We start from the raw sequence: 16,834 nt of genomic DNA on the forward strand, positions 1-16,834 counted from the left end.
AAGGTCACTGCACCACCCCACGCACTCACAAAAAGAATTAGAGAAAAACGTATGTATGTATATTCATAGGACAGGAAAACTTCAGGATTTTTTGTTTGTTTGTTTTTTAGTTTTTACACTTTAAACTTATGTACTTAACTTATGCATAACTTATGTATGCATCCAAGGTTCATAAACCTTAGGAATCTAGCATAATACAATTTATAGACCTGTGAGATCTTTTAACTCACTCCTATCAATGTATAGAACATGCCAGAATGCAATATAATTATATTTTGTATTTATTATTGTATTTATGTATTTATTATTGAGACCATGGTTGCTGTGTAGCCCCGGTTTGCCTCTACCTTGTAATCCTCTTGCTTGAGCCTGTGAGGGCTGCAGTTTCAAGAGGGTGGACATACTTCACCGAGCTCTGCTTCATCCTTTCCCCCAAGCTTATTAACATTTATCTTAGATATCTCCAATATTCTGTTTTCTGTTGAGATAGAACAGCTTGGCTTGTTCTACAAGGCTCTGCAGGGATCCGATGCCTGGGTCCTTGTTCATAATATGTTTCTGAGTCTCGTTCAATGTTGTACTGCTTGTATATGTGTAGAATCTAGGTAGGTGATGTAACTCATCCAGTCCCATTCTTTGTTCTGAATATCTTGGTTATTTCAGGAACTTTACATCGAAATTGATGCCTTTTAGGGTGTGTGCGTGTATGTGTGTGTTTGTGTGTATGTGTGTGTATGTCTCTGTGTGGTGTGCATGTATGTGTGAGTGTTTGTGTGTGTATGTGTCTCCATGTGGTGTGTGGTATACATGTCTGTGTATATTTATGTGTGTGTATGTGTTTCTCTGTGTGGTGTGCATGTTTGCGTGTGTGTGTATGTGTATGTGTGTGTATGTCTCTGTGTGGTGTGCATGTATGTGTGAGTGTTTGTGTATATGTGCCTCCATGTGGTGTGTGTGTATTTGTGTGTTTATGTGTGTGTATAGATATTTGTGTGGTATACATGTATGTGTATATTTGTGTGTGTGTTTCTCTGTGTGGTATGCACGTTTGTGTGTGTGTGTGTGTGTGTGTGTGTGTGTGTGTATGTATAGGCTGAGGCTGAGATCTATGTCATGTGTATTCTTTAGTGGCTTTCTGTCTTAGTTTTTGGACAGGGTCTCTCACTGAAGCTGAAGCTTGCCTGCTGAGCTGGCTGGCCAGCAATGCTCCTAGGATTACCTCCCCTTCCCCCACTCTGTCTTCTCAGTTCTTAGAGTACAGCTGCATGCTGCAGTTGCTGTCTGGATTTGTATGGGTGTTCTGGGGATCCAAATACTTTACTTATTGGATCATCTTCCCAGCCCCTAAAATTACATTTACATTACAAAACTTAAGTTATCAAATCTGATTGTTAAGCTGGGAATGAAGCTTAATGGGAGAGTGCACCTACCTAAAATGCTCAAGACCCTGTTTTCCATCCCCAAGGCAGAAATGAACAAACATGTTCAGAATGTGATTCATAATTTCCATCACAATAAACAGCCAGTTTTCAAAATGGCCTGTGCTCTAAATCTTTACCACTCACAACACTCAACTGAAAATGTACCATAAACCTAAATGTAAAGCCAGAAACTGTAAACCATAAGACCTGGAGAAAACGTGACTTTTGTTCTGGTATAGATTTCTTAGATGGAAAATCAATAGCACAATCCATGGAAACCCAACAACGAATAAATGGGATTTCATCAAAACAAAAAAAATATTTAAAAAGACACCATTAAAAGAATAAAAATGGTTGAGGATGCTCAGGGGGTACAGTGGTTGCCTAACAACCTCAAGAACCCCCAAGTATCATCTCCTACCTTTCAAGAAGAAATGCAACAATGAGTCACACTCTAGGAGAGATATCACCAAATTATACATCTGGATTATACAGAGGAATTGTATTATGAATGTCAAAAATATTCTCCAGACTCAGAGATAAGAAAACAAACGCCTCATCATAAGGCAATGAAAGAGTCAAACAGACACGTTGTTGAAGAGCTCATTAGAAAATCAAGTATCTTCAAACCGTGAGAAGCTATGGAAGGCCGACGCAGCTCCGTGACTCAGGGCTGGGTAAAATCTTCCAGCCGCTTTTGGACACTGATGGGGTACTGTCTGTTTTTTTCCTTTCACAGTGCTGGGCATGTAGCTGTGCTTTTGTGTACATGAGGCAAGTGTTGTACCATTGGATTCTATCCTTCCCACTGCCATTCTTTTCCTAAAAGGTAAATGATAATCACCTCATTTAACCATTCTGTGGTCGAGTATTAGTTCAGGGAATATAGATGTCATTTTCACGCAAATATTTGTTATGAACACTCATAGCAGTCTTATTTGTAGTGGTCAACACTGGAAACAACTAAGGTGGGTTTCAATAGACTAATGGAAGACAAACAAATTGTGGTGTCTCTATGCTTTCATTACTGGGGCATCCCTTAACAAGACAGCAATGCCCGTAGGTTGCTAAAGGGCACAGAAATAAACTACTGGGGAGACAGTTTCAGGGAACAGTGTCTGCTTTGTTGCACTCAAACAACCACTTAAATAATGGAGGCCTGTGGCCTGCGATTGGTTGGCACATTACCTTGGACTGAATAGTGAGCACTCATACCAGCAGGGTCTCTGCAGAAAATGCACATGGAGGAGACACACGGGGAGTGCAGACTCTTCACAGGACAGATACCAACTACCCGCGCTTCCTGAGAATCCAGTGTTCTGGCTTCAGGAGTGTGGTGTGCCGTGCTTCGTAGTTAGCAGTGCCAAGGAGGCTGACCGTCAGGTCGTGCCGGCACTTCCTCCTACATTTCTTTTTTTTTTTTTTTTTGGGGGGGGGCTTTTCGAGACAGGGTTTCTCTGTGTAGCCCTGGCTGTCCTGGAGCTCACTTTGTAGACCAGGCTGGCCTCAAACTCAGAAATCCGCCTGCCTCTGCCTCCCGATCAAAGGCGTGCGCCACCAAGCCCGGCTCCTCCTACGTTTCTACGCGGTGGAATTCTTTCTGAAAGAAAAAGGAGTAAGCTGTTGATTCAAGGACCGACCTCCGTGGCTGAATGCAAAAATAGTTGAGTGAATGAAGATATAAAAAAGGACATGTACCGTCAGGTTTCTTCTACGTGAAGGTTTTAAAAGTACGAATGGAGTTTTAGTGACAAAGTTCAAAGGCCATGTTAGGGAGCGGTGGGGAGCAGAAGGATCCCATAACATTTTCAGATTTTAATATTCTGTATATAAATGCTTGAGAGTCTACATATGTTGTCTTGATTAGGGACCTAAAATATGTCCTGTTTATGGTTTTTCAAAGTTACTCAGTACCACTATCAACAGGAGGCTTTCAAGTTTTACCTTTTGCTGTGTGTCTGAGGGCTTTTTTGCTGCAGCAAAACGCCAGGACCAAAAAGCTAGTTGGGGAAAAACTGTTTATTCAGCTTACACTTCCACATTGCTGTTCCTCATCAAAAGAAAGTCAGGACTGGAACTCATACAGGGTAGGAACCTAGAGGCAGGAGCTGATGCAGAGGCCATGGAGGGATGCTGCTTACTGGCTTGCTTCCCCTGGCTTGCTCAGCCTGCTTTCTTATAGAACCCAGGACCACCAGCCCAGGGATGGCACCACCCACAAGGGGTTGGACTCTCACCTGCTTAACACTTAACACTGCCTTACAGCTGGATCTCATGGACACATTTCCTCAAATGAGGCTCCTTTCTGATGACTCTAGCTTGTGTCAAGTAGATACAAAACCAGCCAGTGGGCTGGTGAGATGGCTCAGTGAGTGGCTCTTCCGAAGGTCTGGAGTTCAAATCCCAGCAACCACATGGTGGCTCATAACCATCTGTAACAAGATCTGATGCCCTTTTCTGGAGTGTCTGAAGACAGCTACAGTGTACTTACATATAACAAACAAACAAACAAACAAAAAACAACTGTGGGAGGAAAGGGTTTATTTGGCTTACACATCCAATTTTTTAAAGATTTATTTATTTTATGTATATGAGTACACTGTCACTGTCTTCAGACACACCAGAAGAGGGTATCAGATCCCATTAGAGATGGTTTTGAGCCACCATGTGGTTGCTGGGATTGGAACTCAGGATCTCTGGAAGAACAGTCAGTGCTCTTAACCACTGAGTCATCTCACCAGCCCCACACTTTCAAGTTGCAATCCATCACTGAGGGACATCAAGGCGGAAACTGAAGCAGAGACTGAAGCAGGGACTACAGGTGCAACTGTGTACAGGCCCTCTTCTGCTCATGCTTGGCTAGCTTTCTTACAGCCCCAGGCCCCGCTACTAAGGAGGTTGCCCTGTAGAGCAGACTGGAAACTCTTGCACCAATTATCAATCAAGACATTGCATCACAGAACAATCTGATGAGGCAATTTCCAGGTGACTCTGAGTTATGTCACCTTGCCAGGGAAACTAACAAGTGTAAATAATATACCATTTTCAGGAATCAATACAAAGTGGTCTGGTCCACACACCCAAGTTATGCGTCATGTCTGAGGTAGGATTGTTATGTGGTTGGTTTATAACTCATTTACTTCAAGAGCCGCATCAGTGACTTGTAATTAACAGCATTCACGTTTACAGTGGGATAGAAGCTGACCTTGGTTTTTAAGTTTTATGTATGTGAAGTTGAGACAGGGTCTCAACAGTGCTTGCTGGTTGGCCTGAAACTCCCTGTGTAGCCAAGGGTGACCTTGAACTCCTGGTCCTCCTGGCTCTGTCTACCAAGTGCCAAGATTAAAGGAGTTGAGGGACCAGGTCCAGCACATTTAATATTCTTTAGCACTTAATGTCTTGTGCTAAGTCCTCTTACATGCGCAAATATTATTTATGAGTTTGATAATATATAAGATAATATCTTCACTTACAAAGAAATAGGCTGCAATGTGGAAATTATTGAAAGGTGTAAAACAAAACACTTAAAAAATCATAAAATTAACACCTACTTTTTTTTTTTTGTCCATAAAGTTTTGCCTTGGAGCCATATGAAACAATGTTAGTTAAGAACACCATTGGGTAGTCAGTCAGAATTCAAATCTGAGCCCTTTACAAATATGGATTTAATTTGTGTTATTCTCATTGTTGTGGATAAGAAAAGCTGAGTAAGGTGGTGTTAGACATTCGCCTTTGATTCCAGGTCTTGGCATTGAAAACACAAGCTACAATAAAGTGGTTTGTTCAGTGTGATAATAAGGTTGATGTTTTTTACACAGCATTATTAGCCTTATGTTGTATGAAATGAGGATGTTTAATAACAGGTTATAGATTTATGTGTTATTATTACATCATAAGCACCCAAGGCTAGTTCTGTGTCTGAAAGGCTGTACTAAACACCCTTAGCAATTTCACATATTTATGTATTCAATCAATGCCTGAGGCTTCCTTCTTAATTAATTCGTGCTAATGAAATATTTTACAAAGCTAAGGTCAGACAGTTGTTTACCAGAGCTGATAATGAATTTAATATGGAGCCCATACCTGAAGCCATGAGTTACATGCAAAACATATTGACCCAGTGTGGCTACATTTCAAAGCTAAAATTACTCGTTCAAAAAAGTCTCCCTCTACAGCTCGGACTAATTATTATGCCAAATTTACACGTTTGTTGATTGCCTATAGTGTTTACTAAGGCTTAAAAGCTGAAACAAAGTTTCCTTGTTCTTACTGAGCGAAATAAGCAGCTTTTCAGATTATCAAAAACCAAAGTTGGGAAATAATCCTGCAAACCAGTGTAGACAAAAGATCCAGGCTTAACCACCCTCTGGTTGCTCCATTTCAGGCCTTGAAGTCTACGTCAGTCAACTCGCTTGTGGGCGGGACCTCGTGCCCCGCCCCCCCCCCCCCCGCTCCGGCCAGTTGGCGAGCGCGCATGCGTCCCCGGGAGGCCGACCGTGACCCCGAGAGCTTGCCGTCGCGCAGTGCGCAGGTATGACGTCGCGCACGCGCGGACGCTCGGCGCAGAGGCCTGGCGGAAGACAAGATGGCGCGGCAGAGGTGTCCCGCCCGCGGTCTGCGCCTCGTCGGTGTCTGAGCCGAGTGCTTCGGGCAGGGACGGCGGCAGACGCCGTCTGTGCGCGATGGCCCGGCATCGGAACGTCCGGGGCTATAACTACGACGAAGGTGGGTGGCCAGGCCGCGCCGGCCGTGACCTTTAGCTCTTCCAGCTGTCTCCCTGGCCGCTTTACATCTCCGTGGAATCGGGCGTGGAGCCCGGAGCCACGCTCGCCCCGGGGTCTGCGGCGGGGAGGGAGCGGGCAGGACCTGAGGGGCACACCCGGGGACGAAGCCGGCGTGTGCTCTGCCTCCTAACTGAGCCCGCTCACCGACCGGGCGGGGGTGCAGCATCTCCGGGGCCCAGAGGTGTGGCGAGGTCGGGATCGGATGCTGTTCGGATCCAAGCGTCACCTCTTCCGTCCCTGTGTCCTGCGGGGACCCCGCAGTGAGCTCCCGAGCTCTGTCTCGGAAGCCCTCCTTCAGACGTGCCCACGAGGCGTGAGTTAGAGAAGAGGCTGGCTTCGCGCTTCCCTGCAGCCGGCCCCCTACGGACGCCAGATTGATGTCGTTTTCCCTGTGTCCGTGCGGGATTTGACTGCTCCAGACTTGCCCGCGGACTTCGAAACTGGGGACGCGAGAAACAGCAACGATTCTTGTTTAAAAGGGCTCAAGAAATTATTAGGTCGATGGGCCGATCTTCGGGTGTATACACTCAGTTATTGGCCGATAGTGCTTCATGTAAATTTGTTTTGAAAAGGAAATGGAAAGATAACACCAGCGGGGAGGTCATGAAAAAGGGACTCGCAGTTTGCACTGAGTGGATGATGATAATAAGCATCCCTAAGCATCCCAGAGGCTAAAAATAGACACATGTAAAGTAATGCAAGAATCCTAAAGACCTGCTGCTTTTTCAAATGGAGAACATGTAATGTTTACGCAGGTGGCTGTTATTAACACCCCCTTTGGGTGGGTGGGTGGGGGGATTCGGTGTCCTCAACAGGTTTGAGCAGCACACCCCGGGCTGCGTCTGAAGACTTTGACCCAGTCTGCCTGGAATATCTTACTTGGCAGGCATTCACTGTAAGAATATGTAGTGTCTGTGTATAAAAGGCCTGGTGGACCACTACCGCTAAGAAATGACTTTAGACTGGGAGAGATTGTGTAGCTGTGAAATAAGGGACATTCATTACCAATATATTTCCACAGCCAGAGATAATTGACTGTTTAAGGGTACTGGGTAACACATGAGTACTGTTTAAAGTAACAGCTGGATAAAGCAAGAGAGATTCCATAGTGTAATGATTTCGCATCGTAATATAGAAACGATGCGAAAGAGAGGGTCTACATTAGAAGGGAAGGGTTGGGGATTTCTGTGTATCCTCTGAGTGCTGAATACCTTCTTACCTTGGCTACCGAGGTCAGGTTTGATTTCTTTGTAACAATCAGTGACATCATAAGCAAGCGTAGCCTGTCCCGGGATGTTCCTTCCTTCCTGTTTATAAACGTTCATTTTCAGTTTTCTTCTTCCCACTTAAGCTTCCTTCTGGGCTTTGAATAAAAGTATTCTATTTTCATTAGAGTTAGTCTGTGGACAAAAAGCCTGTTGGCTCCTCTGTGTAACACCTGCGTTACTTTTCTGTTTAATTCTGAGTCCTTTTCATGATGGCCTCCATCGCTAGGTTTTTGTTTTGAGACAGTTCCATGTAGCCCCTGTTGGACTTGTAATCGCGGTGTAGCCAAGGATGGTGACCATAATCTTTCTGCCTCCGATTCTGTCTCCCAAGTACCAGATGACAGGCATGGGCTGGCAGGCCTGGTTTATACAGTGCTGTTGGGACCTAGGACTGTGCACAAAGGGAGAGCCACCGAGCTACATTTGCAGACTCTCCGAGAGTTTAACAGCCTTTAATTGTATATCTACTTCAGGCGTGGCGTAATGCCTTACGTGTAGTGAATCCTTCCAATGTTCTGTTGAATATGTGAAGCACTTTAGGAAGACCACTGGGAAGAGTTCTCTTGATCTTTGTATATTGTCATTCTTGAGGTCCACTGAACTAGCAAAAGTGATTTATAAAATCTAAAGATGTATGTTTGGGGGTTATGAGTGAAAATTTAAATTTGGGATTACATTCTGACCTAATTTAATCTTACATGTTTTATCCAGTTAAAGCAGTCACATGAATTTTCTTTGCCACAGCACTTGGTCTTGGCCTTTGAGCATGTTGTTCCTGCTGCCTGCGTGCCCTAGAAAACTGGCTACCGCTGTCCTTTAGAATTGGTTTGGATGTTCTCTTGCTGGGGAAGTTCTCATTTTGCTCATGTGTGTTCCCACGTGCTCCGTATTTTTATGCTGCCTAATCATTGTGGAGTTTGTGATCACCCTTTTCTGGCTTGTGAGATTTTTGGCATTAAGAGAACTGGGAATGTGCACACACTGTGTACTGAAATGTCTCCATAGTAGCCTCTGCTATAAATTTATATATGTTCCTTGTAGTTTTAAAGTAGTTTGATTTGTTAACCTATAAACATATTAATTTAGTGGTCCATGTATGCCAGGTACTTAAAAAGTTTGCTAAGAAGGAGCTGTGATTTCTCATGCTTTGAAACACATGTTGTATTTGGAAGAACAGAAATTAGAGGCAGCTGTTGGAAGGTAAGGTGGTGGGGCAGACTTCTAGGAACTTACCTAGAGAAAGAAGCAACCTTAGGAAAATCTCGACAAAGAACATATTCTTTGAGGCCGGTTAACAGTCACCAAAGTTAGCCATCCTGGTTCCCCACAAAGAATGTCTGTATGGTTGATTGTGTACCCTGTGCTTACCACTTCTCTAAAGATGTGTGGTTAGATGGAAGGAGGGAGGTAATGTGAGAAAATTAAATAAAGCTCAATTAACTTAAAAGAATAAGGCATATATATAGTTTTTTAAGTATAGATTGTCAGTAACATAGATTGTTAATGAATGACTTTTTTGTGGGAAACGTTCTTAGAATTTGTGGAAAAGTAGACATTTCAACTCCCTTGAAAGGTGATATGTTAACTTAATTTGTAGCTAGTCCAGGTGTTTCCTCACTAATATAAAAGACTGATTGTCTTATAAAGTCCTGTGTTTTGTTTTGTAGATTTTGAAGATGATGATCTCTATGGCCAGTCTGTGGAGGATGACTATTGCATCTCACCTTCAACAGGTAAGTTGTTAAACAAATGATTTCTTTGATTTAGCTGTCTAAAAATTCAAGTAAGTATAATTGTCATCCTGGACCAGAATGTTCATGAGACTATAATATGTAATGTTGAAAAAAGGTATGTGTGTATGTCTTTATATACACACACATTAACACTTAAAGTTTTTATAGTAGATTATTTGAAAACCAAAAATAGGCCAGGGTGGCCTAGAACTCCTGGTGGTCCTCAGCTTTGGTCATATTTGGATGGATTTGTAAGTAAGTGTGCCCCACCGACAAGGTTTCACCTACAAGAGTTTGTTTCTTTACCCATGAATAATATTTGTTTTCTGTGTGTGTCTGTGTGCACGAGTGTGTCTTGTTTGTTTAGGTGCATGCTTCTTGTGCACACGCATGGGAGTGCAGACGGACCTCAGGTACCTTGTCCCATTCTCCCCTTAGTTCCAGGTCAGGATTTCTCACTGAACTGTGGGGCTAGGCTGGTGACCAGCAACTCAGAGACCCTGTGTCTCTGCCACCCAAAGCACTGTGGCTACAGACACATACGTGACTACACCTGATTTTGATGGGTATTAGGGATTGAATTCAGGCCCTCATGCTTGTGCAGTAAGAGCTGAGACATTTTAAGGAAAAATTCAGCAGTTTAAGAAAAGCTTTGGTACCTTGTTTTTCTAATGTTCTTTGTAACATGTAGTTAATATAAATTCACTAAAATACTTGATCATTAGTGAAATTCTTAAAGCTCTGAAGGCAGGTAGTAATAAATTTTATATCAGGAATATTTTGAATATTAGACTGGCATTTGGGAACCATTTATTTAGGAAAAGAATAGACATTAAAGAGGCTTACAAGGGTTGGCCTTCTAGGTATGGTGGCATATGCCTTTAATCCCAGGACGCAGGAGTCTGAAGCAGGCTGATCTCTGAGTTTGAGGCCAGCCTGGTGTATATAGCAAGTCAGGCCAGCCAGAGCTACAGAAACCCTGTCTCAAACTGTGTAAGTGTGAGCATGCGTGTGTGTGTGTGTGTGTGTGTGTGTGTGTGTGTGTGTTGAGATCTTCAGGGTTTGTTGAATATAGTTTGTGTGAAGTAGATTGTTAATACAGCAGAGTTTGCTCACAAATAGTGCAAATTCAAAGTTTCTCTCTAGATAGGCAACATTTACCTAGTGTGCCAACAGCACAAAAATTACTCTTTCAGAAGTTGTTGCCCTGAGAGTTATACGTGTGGCCTGGCTTACTTGGTGGTTGATCACAGACTTCTGTGTGTCTCCCGTTCCTGACACCCTAGCTCTGTGTTACTGTTGAACTTTTTGAAAGTCTGTTGACATCACCACACAGGAGGTAGTTAAATGCTTTTGCTTGATAAAAAACTTAACTTTTCACAAAAGCATGAAATTTGAATATTTTATTTTCTAGAACATTTTCAGGGCACTTAGTAGGCATGCTTGTTGCTTAGTAGGCATGCTGGGGGAGATCCAGGTTGTGATCACCATCATCACCCTGGCAGCAGTGACAGAAACACTACCACCAAAGCAGTCTAGAAAAGACAAGTGTGTGGTGTAGCAGTCGCAGCAGACCGGAACCTAGCCTGTGCTGGCTTGACCTTCCCATGTATCACAGGCTAACCTACAGTCTGGATTCCCTGCTGCAGCCTCCCTGATGCCGGCATCACTGGCCTGTGTGCCCTGGGCGTGGGCTGAGAAGTGAAGAGTTGGGGCTAGTTCTGATACTGAGAGCAGTAGCCTCCTGTGGCAGAACAGCGGGATTGCTCCTGGGCCTTGTTGGCTGCTCTGTGACAGTTCCTCTGTTGTGGTTTCATCTCCACACACACCAGGATCAGGATCACACATTCCGCATACCCTGTAGAAGGGTTCTTCTCCTTTGGGGATTAGTGAACACATGATGTCTCGAGAAGCTCAGGGGATAACAGTTTCTGTTCTTTTATTTATTCAGGAGGCAAACATACTCTACTCATGGTCTAATGAAGCCTGTAATTGAGTTGCTTTACCAATTAATAGAAACTTCTAAACTTTAGCCATGGATGCATGCATTTTTTTATTTCTTGATAAAAGTTGTTTATTTTTGTTAATGTAGCTCTTTAAAAACTTTCATTACAAAGATTTTTTTTCATACTGATTATTGAATGTGTGCCAGGACGCTAATAGCAAAAGACCCAGGAAAAGCAACTTGAACAGTGAGGGAAGTAGTCCTTGATATATTTGTTCTGAGCCTTTATGTGTAAGGAAAGCCCTATTTTTTCTTTTTACTGTAAAGCAGCTGTGTCAGGTCCTGTTCAGATAGTGTGCTGCTGTAGTCTGATGGGTAGAGAAGAATCCTGACTTAAGTCTGAGCATGCTGATGGGAAGGGTGAGTAAGCTGCTACATTAGGGAGGATGTAGGTAGAGTGATGGCAACCGAGTGACGTTGGTTTTGGGAGCCTTACAGAATTCATACAAGTCACAGCATGAAGGGATGGGTGGGACACAGGAACCAGTTGTGAAAGGTCTTTGTCATTTGTGTGTGTGTCAGCTTTAACTGGAGGTGTCTGAGTAGGGAGGGGATGTATAGACTAGACTGGCTGTCCTGGAACTCACTCTGTAGACCAGGCTGGCCTTGAACTTACAGAGTAGTGCTCTCCTCTGCCCCCAGAAGCTGGCATTAGAGATGTGCACTGCTGCTCTCAGCAGGACAGTGCTCCTTGAGCTGTCCCTGTGGTGTGAAGCAGCAGAGAGGAATTGGTCAGTGCAGGGTTCTTTTGATCTGTCCTAGTTGCCTTTACTTTTTTTTGGTTTGGGAAGTAGGGAACCTCCCCAGAAACAGGAGCTTCTAGGTGATGGCGCAGGCGCTTGCAGGCTTTAACATCCGCTTCACAGTTGCTAGTGATATTGCTAATTCATCATTCTTGTTAGACATGGACAACTGACTGGGAATGGTGATGAGGTCTGTGTGTGTATTATGCATGTGGATTTGTGCATGTCAGTCTATGTGCATGTTCGTGTGTGTGTGTGTGTGTGTGTGTGTGTGTGTGTGTGTGATGCACGCATGTGTGTGTGCAGATGCCTGCCGCCTATGTATGAGCATACAGAGGCCAGAGCAGAACAGCCTGATCTTTTCCTCTGTTGCTCTGTTTTAGTGCCTTTAGACAGACTTTTTCTGTGAGCTGGAAACTTGCTGTTTAGGCTAGGCTAGCTGGCCAGCTCTCTGGTGGGTTTTGTCTCTCTCAGCAGCACAGGGAATACAGGCACGTGCGGCCCTGCTGGGTTTTCCTGTGGGTGCTGGGCAGTCACCACTTACCGTTGCTTGCAGAGCAAGCACTCTAAGCCCCAAGCCAGCCTCTTAGCTCCAGGATTTTTAATTTTTAGCTTTTTTGTCTAAAGTACTGAGACTCACACGTAGGGCCTTCCATGTACTAGAGAAGCGCTTTACCAGTGGGCTCTAGCAGTTTCTCCTTTATCCTAACTCGTGTTAGAGCCACCTGAGAGCCTATTGGGGATGCACTGTACTACAGCATTTTTCCTTTTATATCCTAGCTGCTCAGTTCATTTACTCACGCCGTGACAACCCTGAAGAAGAATATGGCTACGAAGATCTGAGAGAGTCTTCTAATTCTCTTTTGAATCACCAATTAAGTGAAATTGACCAAGGTATGGGTTTTTAAAAATAGCATGTCTTCTTTGGCTGAAAATGATTAATCACCAAGTAAGAATTTGTAAATTTCATGGAAGTCATTCATAGTAATGTTTATGGACATTAATGATACAAGCACATCTTTGAAGGAAGATTTCCATTTTATTTGATGTGTCTTGTGAGAGTTTTTTAGTTGTGTGTGGAGAATGATTGCATTGAGCACATCAGTCCCAGGACTTTGGACTGTGAGTTTTCTTCTCTTACCCTTTACATAGGGAGAAAGTCCAGTGATTGGTAATAGAACATGGAAAGATGATTAAATGACAGGAGTTGTTTTATTGACAAGAACATGGCTTCCAGGAAATCTAAAGATGAAAACACCTAAGAGCAGAGTAGCAGACTGCCTGCCACCGTGCCTGACAGGGAAGTTTCCAGGAGTCAGGAAGGAGCAGCTGCAGCCACAGCAGCAGCTGACCGCTTGTTTTCAGCTCTGAAACATTTGAAAAGGGAGTAACTGTGGTTTGACTCCTTTTGCAAGTACACTTTACATTGCCACTGCTTCAAGTGTCACCCCAAGGCACAGACTAAAGGATACAGGAGCACTGGGCTGGCCAGGGCGTGAGTAATGGATGCCCTCTGTGAGAAGGAAGGAGGCTGAGATGCTTCGATTTTCCCTTACAGTAGATTTTTTTCTGTATGTGTTTTTAACTTGTAAGTTTATAATTTATCTGGAAACAGGAAGCAACGGTGAGTTTGAAAGCTGGTCTTTGAATGTTAATAAAACAGCAACTCCTGGGGCTGGAGAGAGGCCTCAGTGCGTTAGAGCACTTGCTGCTCTTCCAGGAGACCTGGGTGTAGTTCCCAGCACTCACGTGGTGGCTCACAAGCTTCCATTCATCCCTTCTCTCTTCTGACCTCTGTGCCACCAGGCCTGGACTTGGTGCACATACATAGTACAGGCAAAACACTCATATATATGAAGTTTATAAATAAATTAATTATTTTTTAATGCCAAGTGCTAACAATAAGGATAAATGGAAAGAAGACATACATATATAAAATTAGAGGTTAGAAACAATAAAGATAGAAGAAATTAAACTTTCCCTGGGAACTCTGTAGATTCACTTGAGCATCTGGTGGATGGCAGAGCTAGAATATGCACTCTGGAGTTTTCTCTGTATTCTTAAAGTAGTCTGGAGGGGTAAGGAGGTAGGGGTAGGCTAGAAGTCCTTTCTCGGCTACGTCTGCTTCCATGGTTAGTAATTAAGGACTTACAAAAGTCCAAGTTATATTTGAGAAAGAAGGTTAGTTTTCTGGCTTGCTGTGTAGCTGTCTACATACACGACAGGTATAATTGTCATGTATCGCAAAGAGTGCTTTGCAGGCATGGTACTAAGACCCTGAATCTGACTGGTCTATCAGTGAGCCTTATTTTACAGGGACACAAATAGGATGTGAATCAGTTAGGCCAGTCTACCTGCACAGTCTCCACTTTTCACCCCTCTGATACTCCCACTTGAGGAATGTGCAGGGAATAGATCCTGTAGATAGTTATTAGAGGCTGGATGCTGTGTCTGCTAACCACTGGCTCCCAATTTCAAGGATTCATGGACTAATTCTCTTCTTTCCTGTCACAGGGAAAGTCTGGCAACCTTTTAAAGTAAACCTTACGCAGGTATAAAGTAAACCTTACGCAGGTATAAGGCAGAATTGTCCTAGAGTATTTAAAGGAAATTGTTTTTAATAATTAAAATAATTAAAAGGGCAGTTAAGCATGTACTGCAGCGTTTACAAAGCAATCTTGACCAGAGATGCCTCACAGTAGATCCTCGCTCACACAGCAGCCTGTGACAGCCATGAGGTCTGTGCTCTGAGGCATGTCTGGCATACAGTGTTCCTGTGAGGACTTGATATGGGCAGTGTGAAAGTAGCCAAGTGCTACAGTGTGCAAATGTGTGCTTGTTTTATTCCTTAGCTTCTGATGAGTATAATACTGACTTTTTATGTTAGTTATAACAATAATGAAAATCTTGAAACATTATAATCTCAGGTTTAAATATTGTTTTAAAAATGAATGAACACTTCTGTCTTAGTTTTCTGGACTTGATTATTTTTGTGCTAAATTGTTTTGGTTGTGAAGAGCTCATCAGTTTGAAACATGTAAGAAATAGAGTTAGTGATGAACTGGGTTCACCAAGTTCAAAGTGGTTCAGTTCCTTTTGGTTTTGAGCATGCTAAAAGTGATGAGTATAAAGTCCACGGTCACAGTCTATCAGAGTGTGACACTTGTAATTTTATAAAGCTTTTTATTTTTATTTTTAAGTGTGTGTGTGTGTGTGTGTGTGTGTGCGCGCGCACGTGCCCACGAGTGTCTGTGGTTGGCTTGTGCATGGGAGTAAAGGTGCCTGTAGACCTCCAAAGAGGGTGTTGGCTCCTCTGGAGCTGGAGTCAGATCTGCCCAGCATGAACAAACTATTCTCTGTAGGAATAGTGCCTGCTCTTACCCTCTGAACCGTTTCTCCAGCTCCATCCATTTGTATTTTTAAAGCAAAAGGCAGTATTGTTCTGGAGACATGTAACATCATCCTGTATGAGAACGGTCATTATTATATACACTTTATTTTCCAGGTGTCAGTCAGAAACATTGATTTCTTCAATAATGAGATGTGAGAAGACAGGTGCATAGTAGAAAAATTAACTGTTGTAATTTCTACCAAAGAAAAGGGACGATTGAGAATCCTAGTGTAGTTTAAAATTCTCGAATGTGACAATGTGGAGCTCTTTGAAGCTATTGTATAGTTCAGCTTTCTAATCTGTTGTGTTCTAGCTCGCCTGTATTCATGCCTCGATCACATGAGAGAGGTACTGGGGGACGCTGTGCCCGATGACATACTGACTGAGGCAATTCTGAAACACAAATTTGATGTGCAGAAGGCTTTGTCCGTGGTTCTGGAACAAGATGGTGCGCAGCCTTTGAAGGAGAGGAGTGAGAGAGCAGTGTGTGCAGGACAGCCTTCAAAAGGTATGCCTTCACCTGCTCTGCCTGGGCGCTGCACGTAGCTCTCTTACGTGTCCTTTGCCTTCTAGTTTGCAATTTTGTTAAGAGTTTTTATTTTGTTTTATGAGCATGAGTGTTTTGCCTGCATTTATATCTGTGCCCCACACGTGTGTAATGCTGTAGGAGGTCAGAAGAGGGCGTGCAGTCCCTGGAACTGGAGTTCAGGATGCTGTGAGCTACTTTGTGGGTACTGGAGACCAAACCTTGGTCTTCTGCAAGGGAAGAGGGATTAATGTTCTTAACCACTGAACCAACTCTGGCCCCTGAGTTGGCAGTTTTCAACTTGAGCATTATGTTCCCTTCCTGTTAAAGTGTATGTAAACCAGTAGTACAAAGAAAATAAAGTCAGATAAAAGAAATCATTTTCCTTCTTGTCAGTTTCTTACTGAACTATTGTCTTTTAAAAATCCCAATGAGATGAGATAGAAATGAGAACCTAGCTATTAATGTTAAAAATTCCTGTTTATATTGTGGATGATTATAATTTCATGTTATTTAAAAGTATCATTAAATAATATTAAATACTGAAATTATACTCATCACATTTTCATTTTTAGCTAACGTGTAAGAAAACAATAGATCTTTAATGTTAAAATTATAGGGTTGGGGGTATGGAATTTTATGGATGTGGAGAACTGTGGTACACATGTACTAATTGTTATGATTTCTGTTGGCGGGAGTTTGATCATTTGTTAACTGGATTGATATGTCCTTTAATCTTTGGATTAGACTTCTGCAAAATTGCCTAGCCTACTACTTTGAAATCAGTCCTTTTCTGTGGGGGGAGAGGGCTGAAACATGTACTTTTAATTGATCAGGATGTCTTTCGTATTAATAATGTGTCCTTAGAACACAAAAAGAAAAAACACAGGCGTTGTTTGCTTGCTGTTTTTAATGTCTTAAAATACAGAATAAAATGAACCTAATTTTTTCATTTTTTTAAGT

General features: G+C 42.9%; 1 protein-coding gene across 3 annotated transcripts in view; it reads left to right on the forward strand.

The window, feature by feature from the left end:
• Positions 1 to 5,954: 5,954 nt before the first annotated feature.
• Positions 5,955 to 16,834, forward strand: part of Hbs1l (HBS1 like translational GTPase) — a 70,293-nt gene continuing 59,413 nt past the window's right edge. For 2 of the 3 annotated variants that reach the window (XM_021220923.1, XM_021220924.1), the window contains exons 1-4: positions 5,955 to 6,146; positions 9,141 to 9,206; positions 12,735 to 12,848; positions 15,659 to 15,853. In XM_021220923.1, the coding sequence (XP_021076582.1) occupies positions 6,104 to 6,146; positions 9,141 to 9,206; positions 12,735 to 12,848; positions 15,659 to 15,853 (418 nt within the window). In that variant the 5' untranslated portion in view covers positions 5,955 to 6,103. The remainder of the gene's footprint in view (positions 6,147 to 9,140; positions 9,207 to 12,734; positions 12,849 to 15,658; positions 15,854 to 16,834) is intronic. The other variant, XM_021220925.2, reaches the window with a different exon arrangement.

This window comes from Mus pahari, chromosome 21 (genome assembly GCF_900095145.1).
Source record: "Mus pahari chromosome 21, PAHARI_EIJ_v1.1, whole genome shotgun sequence".
NCBI lineage: Eukaryota > Metazoa > Chordata > Mammalia > Rodentia > Muridae > Mus > Mus pahari.